Raw genomic sequence first — 23,266 nt, 5'->3', positions numbered from 1 at the left:
TCTAATTGTTAAGACACCATTTCATGGCAAACCACTATTTAGCAACTACTGAATGCATTTCTCCTTTACTATGGCAGCACCTCAACAGAGGCAAACAATTCTATAAATTGTCTGTTTTGCAAGTTACCAAAGCATCTTCAGTTCAGGGTCCAAATCCATCTCCTATTGCAGTCAATATTGATTCCAATGGGAGTTGGATCAGGCCCTAAATAAATAAGGCCCTCACAAACTTGAATCTATTGGCACATTCCTAGCAAGAACCTTATTTAAAATCTAATTCTTACCCTATTTAAATATGGTTCTTGCTAGGAAAGGACTAAGTATTTTTAAAAGCAACTAACGCTCCCCTTGTAAAAAGCCCTACACATTTTCCAAATGATAACTTACAAGGGAAATTCTAACTTAAGGTAGACATGCAAATGATTAACAATTTTAATCTCCATTTAAGTGCTCTTAGGGTAAGGAAAATAAATTTTTACTGTAGTGTAAACTTTCAGTTTTTGATGGAAATTCAGATGCAAGAAAACGTTTTGTGAGCCCCCGTGAAATAGCTCTGTGACAATAGGACAACAGACCTTGTCTCAGAAGGGAAAAGCCTTATATTTTAAGAGAATCATTTGCATTTCTAGCAGAAAATTTGGAAGAAGGAAGAAAAAAATTTCTACAAAATGAAAGCAACTCATTCAAACTTGTAGCAAAAATAACGCTTTGTGGGGAGAAACACTCACCTACTAACCTTTGTAATAGTACTGGAGGATGACTGCAGCATCAAACATTGTAAACAAAACTATTTCTTAACAGTCATATAACCTTCTGCTTGTAAACAGGTACTAAGTTGAAACTGAACTAGCTAACTAAACATTGTGTTGTAGTGTACATATATTTGATAGAGCAAAGTTCTTTGGCAAAATATTTGAAGAGTTGTGTAATTTCACTATTTAAAAATCCTCCCAAAACCTAAATGGATGTTTAAGCTTCCATCCCACTTGGAATGTACTATTTCACTATATGGAGAAGATGGTTAGTTTCAACATTGGCCTGAAACATCTATTTTACCTGTGCAAAACGAAGACCTTGCAAAACATGTACAGTAAATGCAATAAAATTTTAAGTACCCAGCATCAACTATATAGTAAGGGGACTCTAAAGGCTGAACAAAGTTACACTTCAAAATATCCCTTTTCATTAGTTGCTTAGGACAAGGCAATTCCACTGTGAAGATGGAAAGGAAGTGATGTGTTTTATTTATCAATTTCTGCAGCATGGGCTAGATTAAAAGTGGCAATTTCCTCTTGAGACATCTAAAAACCCAGAATCAGGCCCCACGGGTTTCATAAAACTCCCACTCAGCTGCCCCTGGTTGCTGTAGGCACCTAAACTTGCTCAGCACCTAAGTTTTTGCAGTAAAAATTCTCTAGGCACCTATGTTTTTGCCACTGAGCATGCGCACTGCAGACCCACGCCAGGCATCTGGCTGCCTAAGCCCTAGAGCGATTCACCAACTGCAGGAAGATAGGCGTTCCTCCACCTAACTTGTCTGCAGGGCCCAATCTGATGCATTCAGAGCTTGTGTACTGGCTGAAGCCCCTATAGGTGATCTTACATAAATCCCCACTGCACGTGAGGGGGAGAAGTGATTTGAGCAGGGATTTGCGACCTCTCAAGTGAGTGCCCTAACCACTGGGCAATGGGACATTCTGATATGGGACTCTCAGAGGCTACGTCTATGCTTTGAGCTAGGGGTGCGATTCCCAGCTCCAGTGGACATACTTGTGTCAGCTCTCATCAAGCTAGTGTGCTAAAGATAGCGTAGCCAGGGTAGCATGGAAAGCAGAGAGTAGAGACATGGGCTAACAGCCCTGAGTACAAAGCTGCCAGACCCTGTGGATAAGTACTTGGGGCACCTAGCCAGTGCCAACACTCACTGCTGTCCATGCGACCATGACTACACTACCTCACGTACTAGGTGCCTCAGTCTTTCCTGTTGAAACTGTTCCACTCTGGATAATTTAAAAAATTATCATGGGGGCAGGGGAAAGAACGAGTGAGCATGGGAATGACTGTAGCCTGGTAGTTAAAGCACTCACTTGGGAGGTGGAAAACCCAGGATCGAATCCCCTGCTCCAATGACTTTTAAAAATTATTTATCCAAAGTGGAACCACTTCAATAGGAGACTTTGATGGTGCCCCCACATCAGACTATCCCATAGCCCAGTGGTTAGGGCACTCACATGAGAAGTGTCAGAGCCCAGTTCAAGTCCCTTCTCCCCCTCATTTGCAAGGGGGATTTGAAGCAAGGGGTCTCCCACATCACAGGTGAGTACCCAAACCGCTAGGCTAAAAGAAGGGACATCATTTGCTATGGGGCAAGGGGAGCCGTTCCCTCCCAACCCCGAGATCTTGCAGAATGCAATATAATCACACAACCTTCTATACGTTAAACAGTCTCCCCCTCCCCCAATTTTTTCTGAAATGACACCCCTGGCTAAAAGTTATGAGAGAGGTCCTTTTCCTCCTCCTTTCTCCCCCATCTTCTTGCTAAACAGGCATCTAGCACCAAGAGAGGGTTTGCAATGGAGAATCCCAAGCAGAGGGAAGCACCTATCCCAGAGTTCAGGCATCTATCTCAGAGGGGCAGGGGTTAGTAAACACCTCTCAGTTTGGCATTTCCCATTGGCTAGTTTAAGCAACGGCCACCTAGAATGCACAAAGCAGTGTTTATGTCAGTAACAATGCCCAAAGGGGCAGGGCTTTGGAGCGGAGCCCGGAGCTGGAGCATAGAGCAGCTCCAGAGCAGTGGAGCTGCAGGTTTTTGCCTGGAGCTGGAGCGGAGCCGGAGCACCGTTCCAAAGCCCTACAAAGGGGTCTTCCATCTCAGTAAGCAATACTGGCCATCTTGAGAGTAATGTTCAAGAGGCAGTGACTAAATTATCCAATAATACTTGTTTGAAGCAATCAAATTAAATGGGTAGAAGTCATATTTTCTGTTATAAGCAGCACATTTTTGCTTTGGGGGGAATCTGCTCAAAAGACTATTGAACAAATTAAGTGGAAGGCACTATACTTTGGCTAATATAAATGTCATTATGTAAGTAAGAGCTGTATATTAAACTTAAAAAGGATTCACAAAAGCCAGCCTAAACTAGCTAATGGGAAATGCCAAACTGAGAGGTGTGTACTAACTCCTCCCCCTCTGAGATAGACGCCTGAACTCTGGGATAGGTGCTTCCCTCTGCTTGGATTCTCCACTGCAAACTCTCTCTTGGTGATTAAAAAGGATTTTTGTTTGGTTTTATTTTTATCATGCAAGAAGAAAGGAAATCCAATATGTCAGAAGGAAAGCAGAAGCAAGTGTTTAAATGAAACTATCCTTGCATTTCCTAGCAGCAAATCTTCTGAACAGAACGCAGAGTGAATGAACGGTATAGAGAAGTTTTAAAGAGTGATTGTAGCTCCCTTGCATTTGTAGAAAACCTTCTGATAGACAGTTGTTACTCTCTAAAGGCAATTTAATTCTGTTATTAAGGTGCAGGCAGCTTCAGAAGACATTCCCTTTCGGTTCTCCAGTTGGCAAGTATTGTAACTTAAATCCCATACCACACAGAAGCAGCATCAGTGAGAACCCAGGTACAAGAGGGAGGCAGTACCAAGTTAACATTGGAAATAAGTTAGGAAAATGTTCAGGAACTAACATTTTACAGTAGTAGACAAAGGAGATTAAATTTTCTAAAGCAACTACTGATTCTGAATGCCCACGCTTGAGACACTTTTCAGAGCCTCCCCATCTACACTAATCCACCCTCTGGAAAAAAAATCTGCCCCCTTTAAGATGTTTCAAGTTGGGCACCTCAAAAAAGTACCCAGAAGCCACTAGTTACATTTTAAAACTTACATCCATAGTATTTTAGATGCAACAAGACAGTTTACAGGTATGTTAAACTAAAATTAGTGCTTGAAGTGTAGCGTTTGGAAAGTTTTTTTATGGACTTTAAGTAGTTTGACATTTTAAGTCTGTCCCAATTTCAACCCTGTTTCTTACCAAATGTCATTCGGCCACTAATGATCTCTGGAGATTTCTTCATGTCATTAATAGCAGCAATAGGGAGTCCCCAGTTGGCTACCGGTCCCCAAAAGTGCTGTAAATAAAGTGGAAGGAAGCAAAGAGTTTATCCTTTAGTTTTGAAAGATTTCATTTTTTTTCTGCTATCATCGACATGTTATTCTTACATGTTTTTAAGAGAGGAAGTTCTGGAAGAGTAGTGTGGTAGAGCTTCCTTTCAAGTTAGAATAGAGACAGCTTTCAAGCACACTTAAGTGGAAGAAAAAACAAAACCACCTCTTGTCAAATAAGGGTCTAATCCTCTCCATTGCAGGAAAAAATCCTCCCCACTTTCCCAAGCCCATGTAGATGGGTTTGGCATAGTTTGTCCCATGGGGAACAAGGACAGAACACACCATTCTTCCCAGGCTGTCAAGTGGCAACAGAACCCACTCTGTGGTCACTACTGTAACCTCATGTTTATGCTAAAGTCTATAGCCAACCTAGGCAAACAAAAAGTGCATCTTGTTCACACAAGAAAATTCTTCAAACCATTATTCAATATAAAAGGCAGGGAAAAAAACCCTCAGTGACTAACTTAAGGGGGCATTCCAGCATTATGCTGGAGGCTAGATTGCTCCCAACAAGCAGGTCTGAGCTTCGGGCAATCATGCCACATTGTGGAAGCTGTTGGGCAATAACCACCTTTCATTTAGGTAAATGAGAACAGTTAAATGCACTTTTGTTTAGTGGTAGCTGAAACAATGGAAAACCACTGCCCAAAGACTAGACAGCATACAAGTCTGGGCAGTGTCTGAGCCATGCAGTTCAAGGAGTTTCTGGGGGTCTGATAAGTCAAACCCTTATCCCTGCATTTATTTCCAACTGTGTATCCATGCATGTGCATGAGAGAAGAAAGAAGAAACACCACAGGAACAGAGAAAAGGCAGCAAAAAAACCAGATAAGAACTCAGAGCATGATCTTGAGAAATAGGTAAGAGAGAAAGCTTTGGTGCAGTGTGCTGGCTGAAAGAGGCTTGGAACTGTGTCCAGGAAAACAGGATTTTAGGTACATTCTATATAAATAAAATATGACTGCATCAAATAAATACCTACCAGGAATTTCTCCTCCTAATAAAAACCACAAACACAAGACCAGCAAGTTGGCTAACTGCTAAGGCCAAAAGGAGTAAGATTAGGATACCTATTTGCAAGTGAAAGCTGGAATTCTTTGCAGCCAATTAAACACCACTTTTGCATCTATTTTAAGATTAACATTACACATATTCCAGTGATTCAGAACAAGGAAGTATATGGGGGAGAGAAGCAGGGGGGAAAATGGGTTTCTTCACTTGTAATTTTAGTTCTCATGCAGAGGGCCATCCAATGGTCTGGACAGGAGCTTGTGGATTTTACCTGTGCACTAGAATAGAGACAGCTTTGCTTCCATCTCCAACTCAAAGGAAGGAAGATAAAATCTAAACTGCCTCTACTGTGGTGGAATAAGTAGATCTAACTCATTAGCAGTATTCAGACTAGTGGATGCCCACGTATGAGAAAAGAGTTAGAAAGCTTACAAAAAACAACTAAAATAATCCCCGTGATCAGTTTTGCTGAGTTACGTGCTGTTTTTTAGCAAGGTTTGCAGTTTTACATTACTACAGTGAGACATGACCTCATGTGTTTAAGGTCGCAAGGCTAACCACCACAAAGTAACACTGCCAAAAGTGACTTAAGTGCCTGACAATGGGACTTGGACGCTTCTGAAAATTTTATCCGAACAGTTTAGTTTAAAAGTTTAAATAGCGTGACACTATTTACTTGTGAAGGACAGTACAAGACTAGAGCAGTTATAAAGACTTCCATTTCTACTACTGAAAATGTGGAAGAAATGAAAGTTGACAGGGAAAGAAAATGCATGAGGAATCACTAATTAAAATCCAACCAATCCATTACTACTCACAAACAAGAACATTCTGAGTTATGGTATTTCATTTGTATATTAATGGCAATGTCTAGGTGAAGGCATATGTAGTATAGTGACACCTACTACTTACTCTGAGACACCAATATAAGTTGATATATGCTGTAATAGCTAGAATCACAGCAGCAGAAATTCAGCAACAGTGATCTGTTATTGTGGGGGGGGAGGGGGAGAAGCTTGTATATAACCAAGTTATTTTAATAGTTTCAATGTTCTGTTTAAAACTACAGCTCTGTGTGACTAGAGGTACATTCCAGTCCACTTCCTAACTAAGTTTATGTTGCTAATAGAACAAGAGTACTAGTGGCACCTTAGAGACTAACAAATTTATTAGAGCATAAGCTTTCGTGGGCTACTCTCTAAGGTGCCACCAGTACTCTTGTTCTTTTTGCGGATACAGACTAACACGGCTGCTACTCTGAAACCTGTTATGTTGCTAATGCATCACTTTAAGCAAATTCTGAGTGTAATCGCAATTGCACATACTGTATATTGTCACTAATACTGTTTTAAGAACCTCTACAGTTTTCTTTGGATTCATTTAAAATAGTGGAATTTAGTGCTTGAGAACTGACACAATGATAGCACTGGAAAGTGGCTGTCCATCTACCCTTAAAACAGTTTTAGCCTTAGGAGACTTAATGCTAGCTTCTTGTTCTGGAGGGTAGTTCATGTTCATTCAGCAATTGATTCCTTATTAGACTGCCTACAAAAGGTACCAAGTCCAATGATTACTGTGATATGGGGGTGTTCATTAGAAAAAAGGTCAGAGTGCACTCAACTTGTTTCACATAAATCACTAATCTGCCATCAAATGGTAACTTTCAATCACTACTGATCTGGACCACATTTGAACTGGAGACCAAGAAGTAAAAGGCTCCACAATCCCCTTTCTAATCCTCTCAGCGATTCAGTCCGACTCCCTCAGAAGTTTTATGTTTTTCATCTAAAAAGTAAGAGGATTCAATAGATATACAATAAAGTGAAACTTCACATGTACAGGCTTTCTTCAGTCTACACGGGAAGTAGACTAGAATAGCCTTCTATGTCAGTATGTATTCAGCCATAGTACAGAACTAAGTACACTGAATCCTACAATATAGTGAGTCATGATTTCCAGATTCAGTAATGAAGATAACTGGACCATCAGAGAAAGTCTAGAGTGAAAGCTGTGGAACTGTGCTGTTTACTGTCTGAAGTAAACATGGTTAAAAATAAAACATTCAATTCATCTAGCAACAACACATGACTGTGCAGTAGTCAGAGATGGAGCTCTAAATCAATCCCATGCCCCTAGCAAACAGTGACAGAGAGCTGTGAAGGAAACCCATATCTTTCTGAAGTGATTCCTTAGCTGCTTTAGTCGTCCTTACATGAGGGAATTGTTACCCTGATACACATGGGAGTACAGAGGTGAGGAAAATTTTTACTAACTCACCAGTCCTGAAGGTTAGCAAAGCACCTCCTTAGATAGAGTCAGGTCAGTTCACAACAATGCTAGTACAGAAAGATTACAAACAGCTGAAACGAAGTAGAAAAAGCTTTTTCTTACCGTACTATGTTGTCAGTGTTCATTATGGTTCACCATTCAGACAATGCATGAAAGAGGAGCAGAGAAGAGAGTTAGTTTCCTTCAAATTACTGATCTTGAATGGAAAAGTGGAAGACATAAGTAATGCTGCAGCAATTTTTCTCAATTAAGTTATTGTACTAAAACTGAAAATATCTAACAAGTGTCTTGATAGAATAAAAATGTTACCCTCTAAATAGTCTTTTCACTCATCTAATGTACTAGGGTGAGATCCTGGTCCCACTGTGGTAAGTGGGAGTTTTGCTATGGACTTCAATGGATTTCACCTCTAGTTTTTTAAGATCAAGAGGGTAGCAAAAGCCTGAGCTCTAAAAGCAATGTGGCTGGCTGCCTCTTCCATCTAACTACAAACTAAGAAAAAATATAATGAAGTGTAGGGTTTTATTCCTGGTGGATTCAAATAAGCAGTAATTAATGTAAATCATAAAAGAAGTTGCATTTGCTTTTGATAAAGAAATCAAGAATCAAATCAGGGCCGGCTCTGGTTTTTTTGCCGCCCCAGGCAAAAAAGCCTCCGGCCGGAGCCGGAAGGGGGGGGGGGCGGCCGGAGCCCCAGGGGGAGGGCGGCGAGCCCCGGTTGGGGCTCGGCTCTTCCCCCCGCCCCCCAGCGGCCAGAGCGCCGGGGGCAGGGCGGCGATCCCCGGCGGGGGCTAGGCTCTCCCCCCGGTGGCCGGGGGAAGGGCGCGGGGGGAGGGCGGCGAGCCCGGCTGTGGCCCCGCTCTCCCCGGCGGCCGGAGCGCCGCGCCGCGCCGCCCCCCTCCAGGTGCCGCCCCAAGCACCAGCTTGGGTGCCTGGTGCCTGGAGCCGGCCCTGATCAAATTGACCCTCTAGTTCAGGGAAAGTTGCCAATGAGGATTTCACTGTTACAATGCTTAGGAGACCCAACCTTAAAAACATAGTTATATTGTACATAATCTCTATGTTGACAAACTTCAATGGCTTGACACACTAAACACTTAATTGAAGGCTATTACACTCAGGTACTACAGTATGATATGGTTGGGTCAATGCTAGCTGCTGGCACATATTTGGGACTGTCTGCTGCTACATGATTCAGGATGAACATAAAAGGGCAAAACCCAACATGCATTAGAAACTGCCATCCATTGTCTTGAGATGCACAAATTTTACCCTAATCAATTTCACAATTCTGTACTCTTACATTAGAGTCTGTAAGAAGTTTCTGAAGACACTACACTTATTAGTTTGAGACACTGTCTAAATGCAATAGCTTAGCACAGGTATGTGCATGACCAATATGTACCCCTGCATATTGAAATTGTCAGCCTCTACTTTTAAATGCATATTCAGTATAATCGCCAGAGGAATGTTTTCACCATTATTTCTAGAGTTCTTCCATTTTGTAACCATGCTCACTGGACGATTCAACATGCTGCAAGTGCACTCCTGTGACTATGCCCCACAGTAACTTATTATTGGGCTGCTGAGTATACGAGGTTTTTTAAAATATGACATGAGAGAATGCTTCATAAACCACTTAGACTTTTTTAGTAAGCTGCATTTTAGTACATATGATACAAATTTGTTAGCTTTATGACTGTGTAGCTTATGTGTTTTCCCCACTGGTCTGCATAATCAACAGTCATTGAGCCAATCTCCACCTGACTCCACTGAAGAGCAGTTACATCAGGATGAATCTAGTCCATTTTTTGACAGTTGCAGTGATGGCAGTAATTGCCATTTTCATGAAAACACAATTACAATGTATGTTTAGCTATATTTGTGGAAACATTGCTAATCAAGCCAGTTAAAAGAACTCTCAGACTTTAAGTCTATATTTTAATGGGAGTTTAATGCCAATTAAATCCAGTTTGAAACAGGGTCTAAAATACTGTTATTTTAACAGTGGAACTCACAACCTGTCCAGATGGGGGAGATTCTTTCCCCCCAACCAAATCATTGTTGTTCATGTGCCCTTGGGACAGCTACCACTGTGGGAGGAATATGAAAAACCAAGGTTATACAAACTCTTCCTTCAAAAGCAAGCACATATTTAGCCCAGTGCTTTGCAGCCAAGAACAGATCAGTTTCACGAACAGATGTGGTAATCTCTCCATTCTTAGATGTAATTAGACTGCAGTATATTCTTGTTCCTTAAGTATAATGGTTATATCCCCAGTTAGCCATCTCCACAAAGGTAAGTGCAACCCCTCAAAAGCAAAGCCCCTCTTCTCCTGAGAGAGCACTATATGGTTAGTCACGACAGGTCAGGCTTAGGGCTTGTCTACACTGGCAATTTACAGCGCTGCAACTTTCTCACTCAGAGATGTGAAAAAAACACCCCCCTGAGTGCCACAAGTTTCAGAGCTGTGAAGTGCCAGTGTAGGCCATGCTCCCAGCACTGGTAGCTATGCCCCTCATGGAGGTGTTTAAAAAAAGTGCTGGGAGAGCTTTCTCCCAGCACTCTGCCGCGACCATAAAAGCCATGTTAAAGCGCTGCCAGAGCAGCGCTTTAGTGTTGCCAGTGTAGACTAGCCCTTAAATTCCTAGCTGCTCCTTTTAGGGATTTCTAAGGGCTTATCTACCTGAACAATTAGAGTATGGCAAGCTGGGGTGTCACTCTACCTTGCACCAGTGGCCCATGATTTAAATGTCCTGCTGATGTGCATTAACAGTTTGTTAAGATGCTCTCAGCTAGTCCCATTTCAAAGGGGACTAGCTCAAAGTGCTCAGTAAACACACATCAGCAGGACAGTTAAATCACGGGCCACTGGTGCAAGGTAGAGTCACACTCCAGCTTGCCATGCTCTAATTGTTCAGGTAGACAAGCCCTACATTTAAACCAACATGGTAGCCAGAGCAATTTAGAGCACTGGCAATAGGTGCATTTTGTAAGACTGGCAAGCAGTCAGGCACATTCTGTACTAGCTTAAGCTTCCTGAAGGTTTCAAGTATATTACTAAAAGAACAGGAGTACTTGTGGCACCTTATAGAGACTAACAAATTTATTAGAGCATAAGCTTTCGTGGGCTACAGCCCACTTCTTCGGATGCATAGAATGGAACATATATTGAGGAGATATATATACACATACAGAGAGCATGAAAAGGTGGGAGTTGTCTTACCAACTCTGAGAGGCCAATTAAGTAAGAGAAAAGAAAACTTTTGAAGTGATAATCAAGATAGCCCAGTACAGACAGTTTGATAAGAAGTGTGAGAATACTTACATGGGGAGATAGATTCAATGTTTGTAATGGCTCAGCCATTCCCAGTCTCTATTCAAGCTTAAGTTCAGGGCCGGCTCTGGCTTTTTTGCCGCCCTAGGCCCTCCCTAGGCAAAAAAGCCACCCGCCGCCCCCCCCAGCGCGGCAGAGAAGGGTGCCGAGCCCGGCCGCGGGCCCGCAATCCCCGACCGGCCAGAGCGCCAGGGGGAGGGCGGCGAGCCCGGCCGGGGCTCTCCGCTCTCCCCGACTGGCCGGAGTGCCGGGGGGGAGGGCGGCGAGCCCGCTGGGGCTCCGCTCTCCCCAGCGGCCGGAGCGCCGCGGGGAGGGCGGCGAGCCCAGTTGCGGCCCCACTCTCGGGCGGGAGCGCCCCACCGCGCCGCCCCCCTCCAGGCGCCGCCCCAAGCACATGCTTGGTGGGCTGGTGCCTGGAGCCGGCCCTGCTTAAGTTGATTGTATCTAGTTTGCATATCAATTGAAGTTCAGCAGTTTCTCATTGGAGTCTGTTTTTGAAGCTTTTCTGTTGCAAAATTGCCACCCTCAGGTCTGTTACTGAGTGACCAGACAGGTTAAAGTGTTCTCCTACTGGTTTTTGAATGTTATGATTCCTGATGTCAGATTTGTGTCCATATATTCTTTTGCGTAGAGACTGTCCGGTTTGGCCAATGTACATGGCAGAGGGGCATTGCTGGCACATGATGGCATATATCACATTGGTAGATGTGCAGGTGAACGAATCCTTGATGGCATGGCTGATGTGATTAGGTCCTATGATGATGTCACTTGAATAGATATGTGGACAGAGTTGGCATCGGGCTTTGTTGCAAGGATAGGTTCCTGGGTCAGTGTTTTTATTAATATTAATAAGTATATTACAGTGAACTAGTCAAGGTGACAGAGGCATGAAATGACTATAGCAAGCATACACATTCACCAGCAACTGTCTCAACTGCCTTGGCTAAGCATAAATGGAAAATGTGTCATTTCCTCCCCCTCCTGCTATGTCTGTCGTGGGTCATCTATAAGCCATGATGATCCATGAGACAAAGCCAGGAAAGAGGGTATTTTAGGGGCCACTCTATCAATCATGAACAATAGTGTATTATAAAATCCTACCAGACAATCAATGGTGCTCTGCTGGCTTTTAATAGTGCCTCACACTGAGCTGTCCTGAGTTGTAGATGAGGCCCAGGTACAGCTCAGGAAGTGGCTCTCACCTGGCACCCCTCAGTCTCTCATGCAATCAGTTTCCTAAATTGCAGGAGGAGAACATTGGTAGTCTCAGCCCTTACCATTTATAGCTGGGCTGTCACTAGATTTTTAACTCCTTGTTCCAGGTCTGCACAAATTGGGACCACAGATATTGCAACCCCCAGAGGTGAGGAAGCAATACCTTACACAGCTACAATGATTTGTCCTGGTGACCAGAGGTACCATTCTACTAAGAAACTTTACTTTCAGCCTCTTTGAAAGTGGGAAGGCTGAGGACAGTCTATTTGGAGGAGTGATAGCTAGGATTATTTTAACAGGTTAGTGACATGGCAGGAATTTTAGCCTTTTGCAAAGGCAAGAAAGAAATCCTTCAATCCCTTGATGACTAGTCCCCAAAACATTTCCAAATTGTGTTTGCCCCACTCAGGAGAACCTTTCTATATGGCTCTATGTTACACAGCTGCTGGAGAGAGAAAGATCTGAATAGTAGATGGGTAGCATTCAGGAGACATTGCACAAGAGATGGGTTCCTCTCCCAAAAGCCAAGTCCATCCAAACAACTCTGAATTCTTAGTTTAGAATTATAAGAGTGAAAGCGACAAAGATTGTGACTAAACTACAGGCAAGAAAGAGGTTCTTTGAGTTCTACAAGTCAATGTCCTTCAACTTCTGCCAAAGTGTACATATTTTATGTGCACATTTTGAAGAGCTTACTTTGAAGTACACTTCTTGCTTAAAAATTTATCAACAAGGAGGACTGAAGGTCAAAAACAATTAGTCCCAGTTCATAATTTTGTCACTGAAAGTAAGAGCAGTCTTTTGAAAAGGGGATTGCATCTCTGTTTAAATGCAAGTCAAATATACCACTAGGATTTCTAGTCACATTTTAAATGACCTGAGTTAATAAAACTGTTCATGCTTTGCAAGGAATGGAACAAATCTGCTTCAAAACAACCCCTAATTATATTAGATCATGGGACTGCTACTGCAATGTTTAGCTACAAGAGATACAGACTCCAAAACTTTTTAGAAGATTTTCAAAGCATACTCCTGTACAATGGATCCCAGCTACTTCAGAATCCTAACTAGTGCGGAAAAAAAATCCATTTGTATTTACAATACCTGCAGGGCATCTCTGCGGTGGAGAAATTAAAAGCAACAATTTTATTAGAACTTTTTTTTGCAATGTTCATTTCAGTGATGCAAGAAATGCTAGGCAACTGAGTCTTTCTGCCAGTGGTTCAGGGCTTGTCTACACTGGCAAGTTTCTGCGCAGTAAAGTAGCTTTTTGCGCTCAAACTGCAGACATGTACACACTGCCAAGCCACTTTGTGCGCAGAAACTCCTCAGTTGCAGTGCTGCAAAAAAACCTCCACTGCAACGAGAGTCATAAGAGTATTTGCGCAGAGGCTCCAGTGCTCTATTGCCAGTGTAGACACTTGATTACTTTCTGTGCTGTAATTGGCCTCCGGAGCTGTCCCATAATACCTCAAGTGACTGCTCTGCTAATTGTTTTGAACGCCTCTGCCCTGGAGACATGCACTCGTCCCCTTCCAAAGCACCCCTTGCGTGCTGTGCTAATCTACTCTGGGACACAAAGCAAACCATTAATGTGGAATGCTCATCCTGTTGAACACAAAGGTGTGTGTGCCTGTGTGTGAGTGTGTGTGTGTGAGATGTGAGAGAGAGAGAGAGACTGATGTCAGCGTTTCCCCCACCCCCTGCCTCAGGACTGGTTGCTTCCTGCCACTGTCTGAACTTACAATATAGCATGCTGATACACTCTCTGTCCCCCAAAACACACTGTCTCTTCCCCCCCCATCAATATACACACACACTCCCTGTAACACGCTCCCCCCCAGTTGAAAAGCAGGTGGCAATGTAGTAGGATGCCCATGGAACAATGGGATTGGGAAACTTGAATCATAGGACCCTGTATCTGCCCCATTAGGCATTGCAAATGCTTCCCAAAGCACCCTGTGGCCAATTGTACAGTGGGATAGCTACCACAATGCACTGTTGTCTTTGCCGTTGCAAAAGCTGCTAATGTGGATGTGCTCCACCATCACAAGGAGCAGTGTGGACACGCAACAGTGGTTTAATTCCAGTGTTTTAATAAAAATGGTATAACATGTGGTGCAGAAACTTGCCAGTGTAGACATACCCTCAGATACATACTAATCACACCTTTAAGCTCCGAACCAGCTATTTTCAGTCACCAAGCATTCAAATGATAATCCACTGTCTTCAAATCTAAGAATATTACTAATCAACAGGTACCGCAAAAGATCTATCTGTGGCTTACATTCCTATTATGGATGCATTGGAAAAAAAAATGTAGGTAAAAAACTGATGGTCAATTGTGCAAATATAATTGGACATACAGGCATCTAGATCCCCATTTAATAATCATTTCAGAGAAACCAGAACTTAAGAGTTGTTATAGCATCTGTTGAATCAACTGATTACATACTTAGAACACAGCTTAATAGGATGGCTTGTTATATTACAGTATTTAGAATCAACATCTATCTTTGAGACATATGAGGCACTAAGTTTGTCTGTCAAAAGTGAATTGTGGGTATAGGATTGGAAAAAAACCCACTATGAATTTAAACATTTTACCCATTAAATGAGCCTGATTTAAAATGCATTTACAGATGCACTTTTATGACATGCAGAGTTGTTGTCTCAGTCATAATCCATCTAAATGCCCCATGATATGTTGCTATCCCTGTAAGAGGAAGATAGACAGGTAACCTTCTCCAGGAAAGCCAATTTGGAAAAGGAGCCTAGGAAGACAACACAATTTGAAGGTATGATTTTTTGGGGAGAGGTGTGGGGGGGTATTTTTCCTGTGTCATGGCTAAAATGGAGATTTTTGGCTGGTATCCTTTGAGTCTTCGCAATTCTTCAACTTCAATCTTTGGAATCAAGATCACTGTTAAAGGCTCCCAGTAAGACAAGAAACAGTGTTCATACAAAGTGGTGCTTATAAATACACACTGGACAAAATAATCAACTTAAAAAGAAACTTCCAGTGCACTAAAACTGTAAAAATCTAACCAAGACTAATTCAGTAAGAGATAGGATCGAATAAGTATCATTTGTATGTAGAAATCAACACATTCCATGAAACTAGAGCCCTTTGAAACACTAAAGAAATTAAGATTTGGAAGAATATGGTATCCTGTTTAGCAAGTTCCTTCCAGACCGGTAAGCCTTTAAAATAACTGGAGAAAAAACCAACAACCCCCAGCCATCTTTTTTGCAAGAAAAATAAATGTTCCTACATCTTGGAATGTGGCACGGGTAATGTTCTTAAGGTGGGATGACTGATCACAATGAATATCTGTCTCTTTTGTCCATTAAAAAAGAAATCAGATCAGTGTTTTATTAGATATGTACATGACAGACATTTACATTAGATAGATACATGCTCCAGCTCCAAGTTCAATTCTGTTATAACTAGCACAACTGGACACTTCCAATCTCACAGGATAGTGTTAGATGAAATATATTGTACTGAAAACCTTTGGAGTCCTTGAGTTATATCTAGCCATGCCTACATGTCTGCTCCCATTTTTTCCTACTCTCCCTCATTTTGCTTTGACTCAAATAGTCTCCTTATTGTTGTCTTGGAATTCTTCATGTCTTCACACTTTTCATCTACCCTTTCTGTTTGCACTTGCTTTAGCAGGCGCCAAATCTCCTTTTCTCCCACAAAGCCTAAATGTTGATTACTACAAGATTTCTCCACCACGGCTTGCACCATCTCCTGTATATTATGCTTGCTTGTGTCTATACTAGACAGAAAGTTCCTTTGAGCAACAATTATGTGGTCTTTTGTGCTTGCTTGACACCAAGCAACATTAGAATTGAGAAAATATTATAAGCAGAGCTGGTTCCTGAGTTAAAATTGCCTGACACTTACCATTATACGACTCTGTTTTCACTTACTTATAACTTTGCCAAACTTAAATCATTTGGGCTGAAATTTCCTCTGGTCTTTGTGTGCCTCAAGCGGACAAAAGATTTTTAAAAAAAATTATTTTAAGTCAAAATAATTCAGTATTTCTGAAAATAAGATTAATAGGAAAAATATTTCACTGTTTTGCCAGTGTTAAAAAAATTCTTACAACCATTTTGTTGATAAGCTCTAGCACCTCCATGCTTTGTCACAAGAATCTGAAATTTGGAAGGAAGTGGCAGGGTTGCCGTGATGTCAGGGATCTATGCCCTATGCTGTCCCCATGAAAATTCACTCAAATTTGGCCAAGTTATGAGCCTCTGGGGGGAAAAAAAAAAACAAAAACCCACAAACCCCACATATGCTCAGTAGAGACTTGTTAGATTCTGGGAGTTAAAGGCTACGAGGACTCCATTTTTACTAGCCACACTCCACCCCAGAACTGCAGGGGCTGAGCAGGACCTCACAGAAATTGCTCCTCACAGCTGCTGTAAGCCACTGTGGCACTAAACACAGGAACTGAGTTCAAGGAGACTCTTTCCTGTAAATTCAGCTGGTGACAGGCAATGAAGAGAAGAAGGAAGCCACTCTATTTGAGTACTGAGTGGCTACAAGAAGAAAAGGTGGGGCACACAAGAGTCTAATTGTAACATTCCCCTCCAAAACCTGAAATTGAATCTATGACACCCAAGACTCTACATTCCTCTGCTGTTAGCAAATAGCTGAGAAATCCCCTGGCAAAGTGTGTAATTCACAACTTCTAGTGGTTGGTCCACATAGGTGTAGTAGGCTGTTTATCATCTAATAGTTACTCTATCAGCTCAAGTGGTAGAAGTATGTAACCTCAGGCGATGGAACAATTTTTATAGCAGGGGTGATGTAGGCCACTGAACCGAACTGTAATCCTGTATATAATTGAAACCACTTTGGGTTTGGGGTGCTGCAGCACCCCCTGTACCTCTAGTTGCAACACCTATGTATGTAATGTGGCTCTAAAGGTCCAAACCCAGTTGATGACCCAAGTTGGGGATGAATATGGCTCCAGCTGTTGGAGGTGTTTTTTTTTTTTTAAAGATAAGAAATTATATACAAAAACATTATAAAAACATTAAGTTTGCAAAGTCAATCACTCAAAATTCAAGAATTGCCTTGATTAAGGTTGCCAGTAAAACTTTCATTTGGCCTCTTTATGCTTATATAATTAGAGCCTGCATCATAAAGTACGAGCATATACCATTTTTGCCTTGTAAAACTGACGTGACAGTTTATCTGCCCTAACACAAATGCTACTGCTACACCCCCATCTTAACCACGATGACAGCAATAATTAAATTGCCCATCCATTAAAAAAGGGTAAGCAAAACGTTGCAAGGTTTCTGTAGCCTGTTTTTATAGTATACTTTGTGCTCCTTTGAGTGTCGCATGACTCAAATTACGATAGATTTATACACGAGAAAACGGAGCAGGCATTGATGTTGCTGCTTTAACAACACAGAGCGCTTTGCTGTAAATGAGGCCAGTTCCCCACTGCGATTGGCCATGGGACGCAGCGAATCAGCGACACATGCCAACGGGATGGGAGCCGCACCAGCCTGGCTACGCAGGCGCACGTTACGCGGAGGAAAGGGGTTTCTCGGTGGCTGTGGGAACACCACCGCCTTGACCCAAACTCGCGACGTTAAAGGCAGCATTCGTCCACGGACACAGCTGGGCCTGCCCCGGAGGCCAGCAGGGCGTATAGCTGGGCAGGTCTGGGTCAGTCACCGCGCGGCCGAGCAGCCCCCTCGCACTGCGGGGCTGTGGCAGGAGCCGCTCGTGAGCGCCACAGTCAGAGCGTGACAGGCCGCGGCGAGCCCGCAGGGACCCAGCCGAAAGGCCCGTTAAACGGCCCACAGCAGCCCCCGCGCGCGGCAGGGCGGACAGTTGCAGGGCAGCGCCGCGCCCAGCCGGCCCCCGCCGCTCTCACCTCATCAGATAGTCCCTGAAGTCCTTGCTCCGCACATAGTCCGCGGCCTTGCGGGCCAGCACCCCCGCCATGGCGGCAGGGGGGTGTCGGGCGCCGGGCGGGTAAGGAGGCAGGGAGCGCAGCGGCGATCACCACACACGCTCCGCGTCCCCAACTCCAATGACAACTGCCCCCGGCACTGGGGTCAAACCGGCTCCGCGCGACGCCCCTAGGCTATAGCTTTACGGCAGCGCCTCCGTCGCCATGGCGCTCTGGCCGTTCATTGGCCCCTGTCACCCCGCCCCCTACCCAGCCTCGGAGGAGGAGGAGAGCGGATGCGTAAAGTAGCGCGGTGGGAGGAGGGAGCGTGACGTCGTAAAAGCTCCAAACCAAATGCTAAGAAGCTGATATCGCCCGCGCAGAGCAAAGCAGCGAGTTTCTCAGCCGCTATTGGCTGTTGGCAGGTGGCTGCTTGTCTCCTATTGGTCAATGTACCCCCCCCTTATTCCGTCTCCAGTCTTCTGCCCGCCTCTTGACTTGCTGTGTCAAGGGCACAGGAGGCGGCTGCTGCTATAAGCGGAGCTGTGGCTGCGCGAAGGAGCGCGAGCTCCCGCCTACAGACACGCCCGAGATAAAGGCTGCCTGCCAGCGTATTACCTCTTCTTGCTTGATCCTGCCTGGAAAGCCATAATCCTTTGCATAGATAACAGCCGTTGCTCACTATTTTGATGGTGGAAAATTGTGAAGACTGGTTGCCTTTGGACACACCACCTGCGAGCAGCAGTTTACAGCACAGCAGAGGAAAAGCAGTAATATGAACTCTCTTGATTTTGTCCTAAGTTTTGGGATAGTTTGATTTTAAAAAACAAAACTCCCAGCTTTCACTAAAACATGTAACTTTCTAGCCCTCCTGGTTGTGGAGACAAGTCAGAAAATGTGAAGCGAGTGTATCCTAATGGTTAGACAACTGGTGCCTCCCCATACTGGGGGGGGAGACACAAAATCTAAAAGGGAGGACACTAGTCAGGGGAGTGGGTCTCAGAGCCTGAGTTCCAGCCTAAGCAGGAACGTCTATTCTGCTATTTTTAGCCTTGTAGTTAGAGCCTAAGTCAGTTGACCTAGGCCAGGGGTTCTCAAACTGGGGGGTGGGACCCCGCTTGGGGTCATGAGGTTATTATGGGGGGGACACAAGCTGTCAGTCTCCACCCTAAACCCTGTTTTGCATGCAGCATTTATAATGGTGTTAAATATACCGTATAAACAAGTGTTTTTAATTTGTAAGGGGGGGGTCACACACAGAGGTTTGCTATGTGAAAGGGGTCACCAGTACAAAAGTTTGAGAACTACTGACCTAGGCAATGGGATATTCACCCCACACAAGTCCTGAGCTGGTTAATGTGGGCCAGAAGGGGTCTATTAATCTCATATACTGCACCTGAGAGCCAGGGCCTGATAAAGCTTAATTGTAGATGAAGCCCAGCTAGAGGAGAAAATGGATTAGGATTATAAAGCTAGCAAGTGCAAGTAGGGAGAAGTGGCAGGGACAGGGAACTAGCCAAAAACAAGGAGGAAATATGGAGGATAGTAAGCCCTAGGACCTACTGTGGGTAGGGAGTCTGGCAAGAGGCTCAGAGGAGTGAAGTAGTTGTAGGGAGTAGAAGAAGCTCTAGAGGTAAAGCCAGAGATAGAGAGGTAGGGTAGGAAGGAGTCCAGGGCAACAGACACTGAGCAGACCAGGATTCCTAGTCATAAGGTTCCTGGACTAGAACCTGGAGTTAAAGGTAGGTTTGGGCTTGGGCTCCCCTATTAGCTACTGGGAAGTGGGGTGAGCCCTAGAGGTAGAGCTTGTCTGGTGGGACTTTGATGACCTGGAAGGGGTGGGGGGAGGGGACTGTATAGTGATCTGGTTGTGGGACTGAGTTAAAGAGGGAGTACTTCTAGTTCTGAAGACCCAGAAGAACTGCACTATGAGCAACCAACAATGGGGTGCCATATTGGGCAAATGCGCATTCCCAGACCTAGCCATAAGGAGGCTAATCTGTGGTGAGTGGAGCTCTTTACATCTGGGCTTTGAGGGTAATGTCTGTATAGTTTAGAAAAACCTGCAGTTGGCCTGTGCCAGCCAATTTGGGTTTATGGGGCGTGGGCCATTAGGTTGTTTCATTGCTATGTAGACATCTGGGCTTGGGCTGGAGCCTGAGCTGTGGGACCCTCCCATCTTGTGGGGTCCTAGAGCCTGAGCTCCAGCTCAAGGCTGGAAGCAATGAAACACCCCTGCAGCCTGAGCCCAAGTTGGCTAGCATGGGGTTAGCTGTGGGTTTTTTCTTCTCTGTGTAGACATACCCTGAGACTCTCTGCCACAATGTGTGTGGCTCCCCCCCCCCCCCCATTGTAGAATTACCTTTAGAGACTTGGTGAGAGCTGCTGGGAAGGGACTTAGAGACACAAGACACTCGTGTGCAGGGGAGTGGAATAGAGGGGCATGCTTTCGTAGCAAAAGAGTCCTATTTAACTGCTGACCAGGAAGAAAGAAACTGGTTTCAAAAGGGGAAGAGAGAAAAAGAGACTCCATGATTTCAAGAAGAAGCCATGTGCCGGAGGGGTGATCCTGGATTCCGTAGAGGACTCTGACCTCAGCTCAAAGAACCCCTTAAGATGAGGGAATTGAGGCAGGCATAACTATGCTAGCCTCAGTGGAGTTAAACATGGTTATATTAGGGCTGATCTTTGGCTTGATGATCTGAGGACTTGTGCCAACAAGGTAGTTGGGACCCTTTTGACTTTTTAGAGGAAGTCAGAGGTTCCCTTTGATGAAATCAGTTGATGCATACCCAGATAGGTTTAACTATATTACCTTTGCCCTAATTCTTATTAAATCACTTTTGGCCTAATTTTCTAACAAGGGCAAAAAGATAACAAATCAAATATAGTAGATAAACAAAGTGTAAGATCACTAGATTAACTTGTAGTGAATATGCCAAGGTCCTCTCTATAGTTACTGGGATCAAAGTGGATGTGCCAGGTGCTGAATTACAAGCAGAGCTAGTAGACTCTCTGCAAGGTCATTTGGGAAACAACACAGTGTGTCTATTTTAGACTTATAGGAAGTGTAACCAAAAAAGTGCCCACCCAATACTCTGGGTGTCCTTGACAACTTTTACAAAAATACAGTCACACATTTATATGTATTTATTAGAGAGAAGCAGAGGTTGGACTTTGACCTGTGTGCTAAATTTGAAATTCACAGCTTGTCCGTCTCTCTCTCTCATGGTTAAAATCAAAACCTTGCAGCTGAATACCCCCAGCTGTCTGGGTGTCATTCAGCTCCACACTCTACAACATCACTCTTCTCTTTCTCTCTCTCTCTCTCCATCTCCCCACCCCCAGAGTTTGAAACATTGCATTCTAAGGAAGTATGAGTCTGTCTTGTGCTTAGTAACTGGTTATTCCAAACTCTGATGTCAGGTGGCAGTGCCAATGTCTCATTTCTCAAGGATTAACAAGAAATACTTCTGTTTACTTTCTCCAGAAATGAGATTGGTACTTTAATACCAATAAGACACTTGTCTAATTAAGTATAACAAACAACAGCTGTGCTGACATGATGTAATATCACAGCCATACCCCACTCTTCTGTTGGCCTCACATTTCCATCCCAAGGGTGTCTGTGTGTTTAAGGTTTATGGCCCAATTTTCAAAGGTGCAGAGAACCTACAAATCTCATCTGGGTCAATGAGCGCTTCAGATGTTCAGTACTTTTGGAAGTTCAGACATTACTCAATTTTGTAATTACACAAGTATAACTCAATTGACTTCAGTGGAATTACTCCTGATTTTCACTGGTTCAAGTGAGAAGAGAATGGTGTACCTAATTAGAATAATTTTTTTATATTATACTATCCTAATCCCATCAAAATCATTGGGACCTTTATCCCTGAATTTAAATCAGACTGATTTAGCTCTTGACTTCTAAATAAAACCACAAAAAAAATTAATTTTTAGCCTGTTTTCCAACCCATCAGATCACTTATGAAAAAATCCTGTTGCCTCTTGTTTCTGAAATCCTTTACTCAAGAAAGGTACAAGAAGATGCATTCATCCTCTGCTAACTGGTTTTGGATAATGTCAATTATAACATTGTGTTGTGGTGCTCAGGTGGTATTTATCCCTGATCTTTTCTTAAAACAATCTGGAAAAACAAAGGCAACTCTTCACTGCACAGTTGCACCCCTCCAATGTTAATCAAGTAATACTATTTAAATGTGTTGATTAACATTTAATGGTGACCCACTGAATTAAGGGCCTGGATGTCTGTTTCTGGATGACGTATGGTTACATAAATGTAAAATACTTTCTCTCAGATTTTGCTGGCAATGACAAAACTCCTGTTCACGTTGTGTGGGCCAAGATTTCACCCTATGATTAGTTTTTAAGGGAATAAAGTACTAGTGAAAAGTTCCAAATTGAGAGCCCTGGGAAGACTGTCTTTTATTTAAATACTACCACGTGGCCAGAGGCAGTGCAGTCTTTTCCATGCAGTCCTACCAACATGCCTTCTACCTAATCTAGAGGTAGATTTCTGTATCTATTGAGGCTCTGGGAGTGGGTGGGCACAAGCCTGCCCACATCTAAAGGCCCCTGCCCTAGCCTAAGGGGAGGAGCCACTGGGCACAGGCATCATGAAATTCCAGGGGACAACAAATGAAAAAACAGGGATGGGAGTGAAGGTCACAGGGTCAAAAGCAGTAGGTGAGGAAGCATCTCTCTCTCTCTCTCTCTCTCTCTCTCTCTTCAAATTCTGTTCTTGGCTGCTGATTGCATTTCAGTGGAGTTAAGCACAGTAGCTGAGATTAGAATCTAAGAGGACAAGATTATACATGATTCTAGCATTTATAAATTATATATAAGGCTAAGATTTTGTTATGGGTATTTTTAGTAAAAGTCATGGACAGGTCGTGAGCAATGAAGAAAAATTCCCAGAAGCCGTGACCTGTTCTGACTTTTACTAAAAATATTTGTGACAAAATGGGGATCAGCAGGTCCCCACACCACCTGCAGCTGGGCAGCGGCCAGGGGCTGCAGGGGTTTCCCCTGCCACCCGCGTGGGCTAAGGTACCCCACAGCTCCCAACTGCTACAGGCTGAAGTCACGGAGGTCGCTGGAAGTCACAGATTCCATGACTAAATCATAGCCTTAATTATATGCAGTGTATGTCAGTGTAAATTAACTTTTTTGTGTTTTTGGTTTAAGAATTGGATGGAGTCAGGACTATATTTTTCTAGATGCTGTCCCTTTAAGGTTTGGAACTGGATTGAAGAGGTGAAAAGGATAGGCTATGATGAG

General features: G+C 43.5%; 1 protein-coding gene across 1 annotated transcript in view; it reads right to left on the bottom strand.

The window, feature by feature from the left end:
* Window positions 1-18,217, bottom strand: part of MPC1 (mitochondrial pyruvate carrier 1) — a 19,464-nt gene extending 1,247 nt beyond the window's left edge. The window contains exons 1-3 of the mRNA XM_024205916.3: window positions 17,945-18,217; window positions 7,576-7,579; window positions 4,040-4,136 (exon numbers count right to left, since the gene is read on the bottom strand). Of these exons, the coding sequence (XP_024061684.1) occupies window positions 4,040-4,136; window positions 7,576-7,579; window positions 17,945-18,015 (172 nt within the window). The 5' untranslated portion in view covers window positions 18,016-18,217. The remainder of the gene's footprint in view (window positions 1-4,039; window positions 4,137-7,575; window positions 7,580-17,944) is intronic.
* Window positions 18,218-23,266: the final 5,049 nt, after the last annotated feature.

This window comes from Terrapene carolina, unplaced genomic scaffold, assembly GCF_002925995.2.
Source record: "Terrapene carolina triunguis isolate 2854851 unplaced genomic scaffold, T_m_triunguis-2.0 Scaffold85, whole genome shotgun sequence".
NCBI classification, from domain to species: Eukaryota; Metazoa; Chordata; order Testudines; family Emydidae; genus Terrapene; species Terrapene triunguis.
The sequence above is the reverse complement of the archived record's forward strand: the minus strand, read 5'-3'. Positions and strand labels throughout refer to the sequence as shown.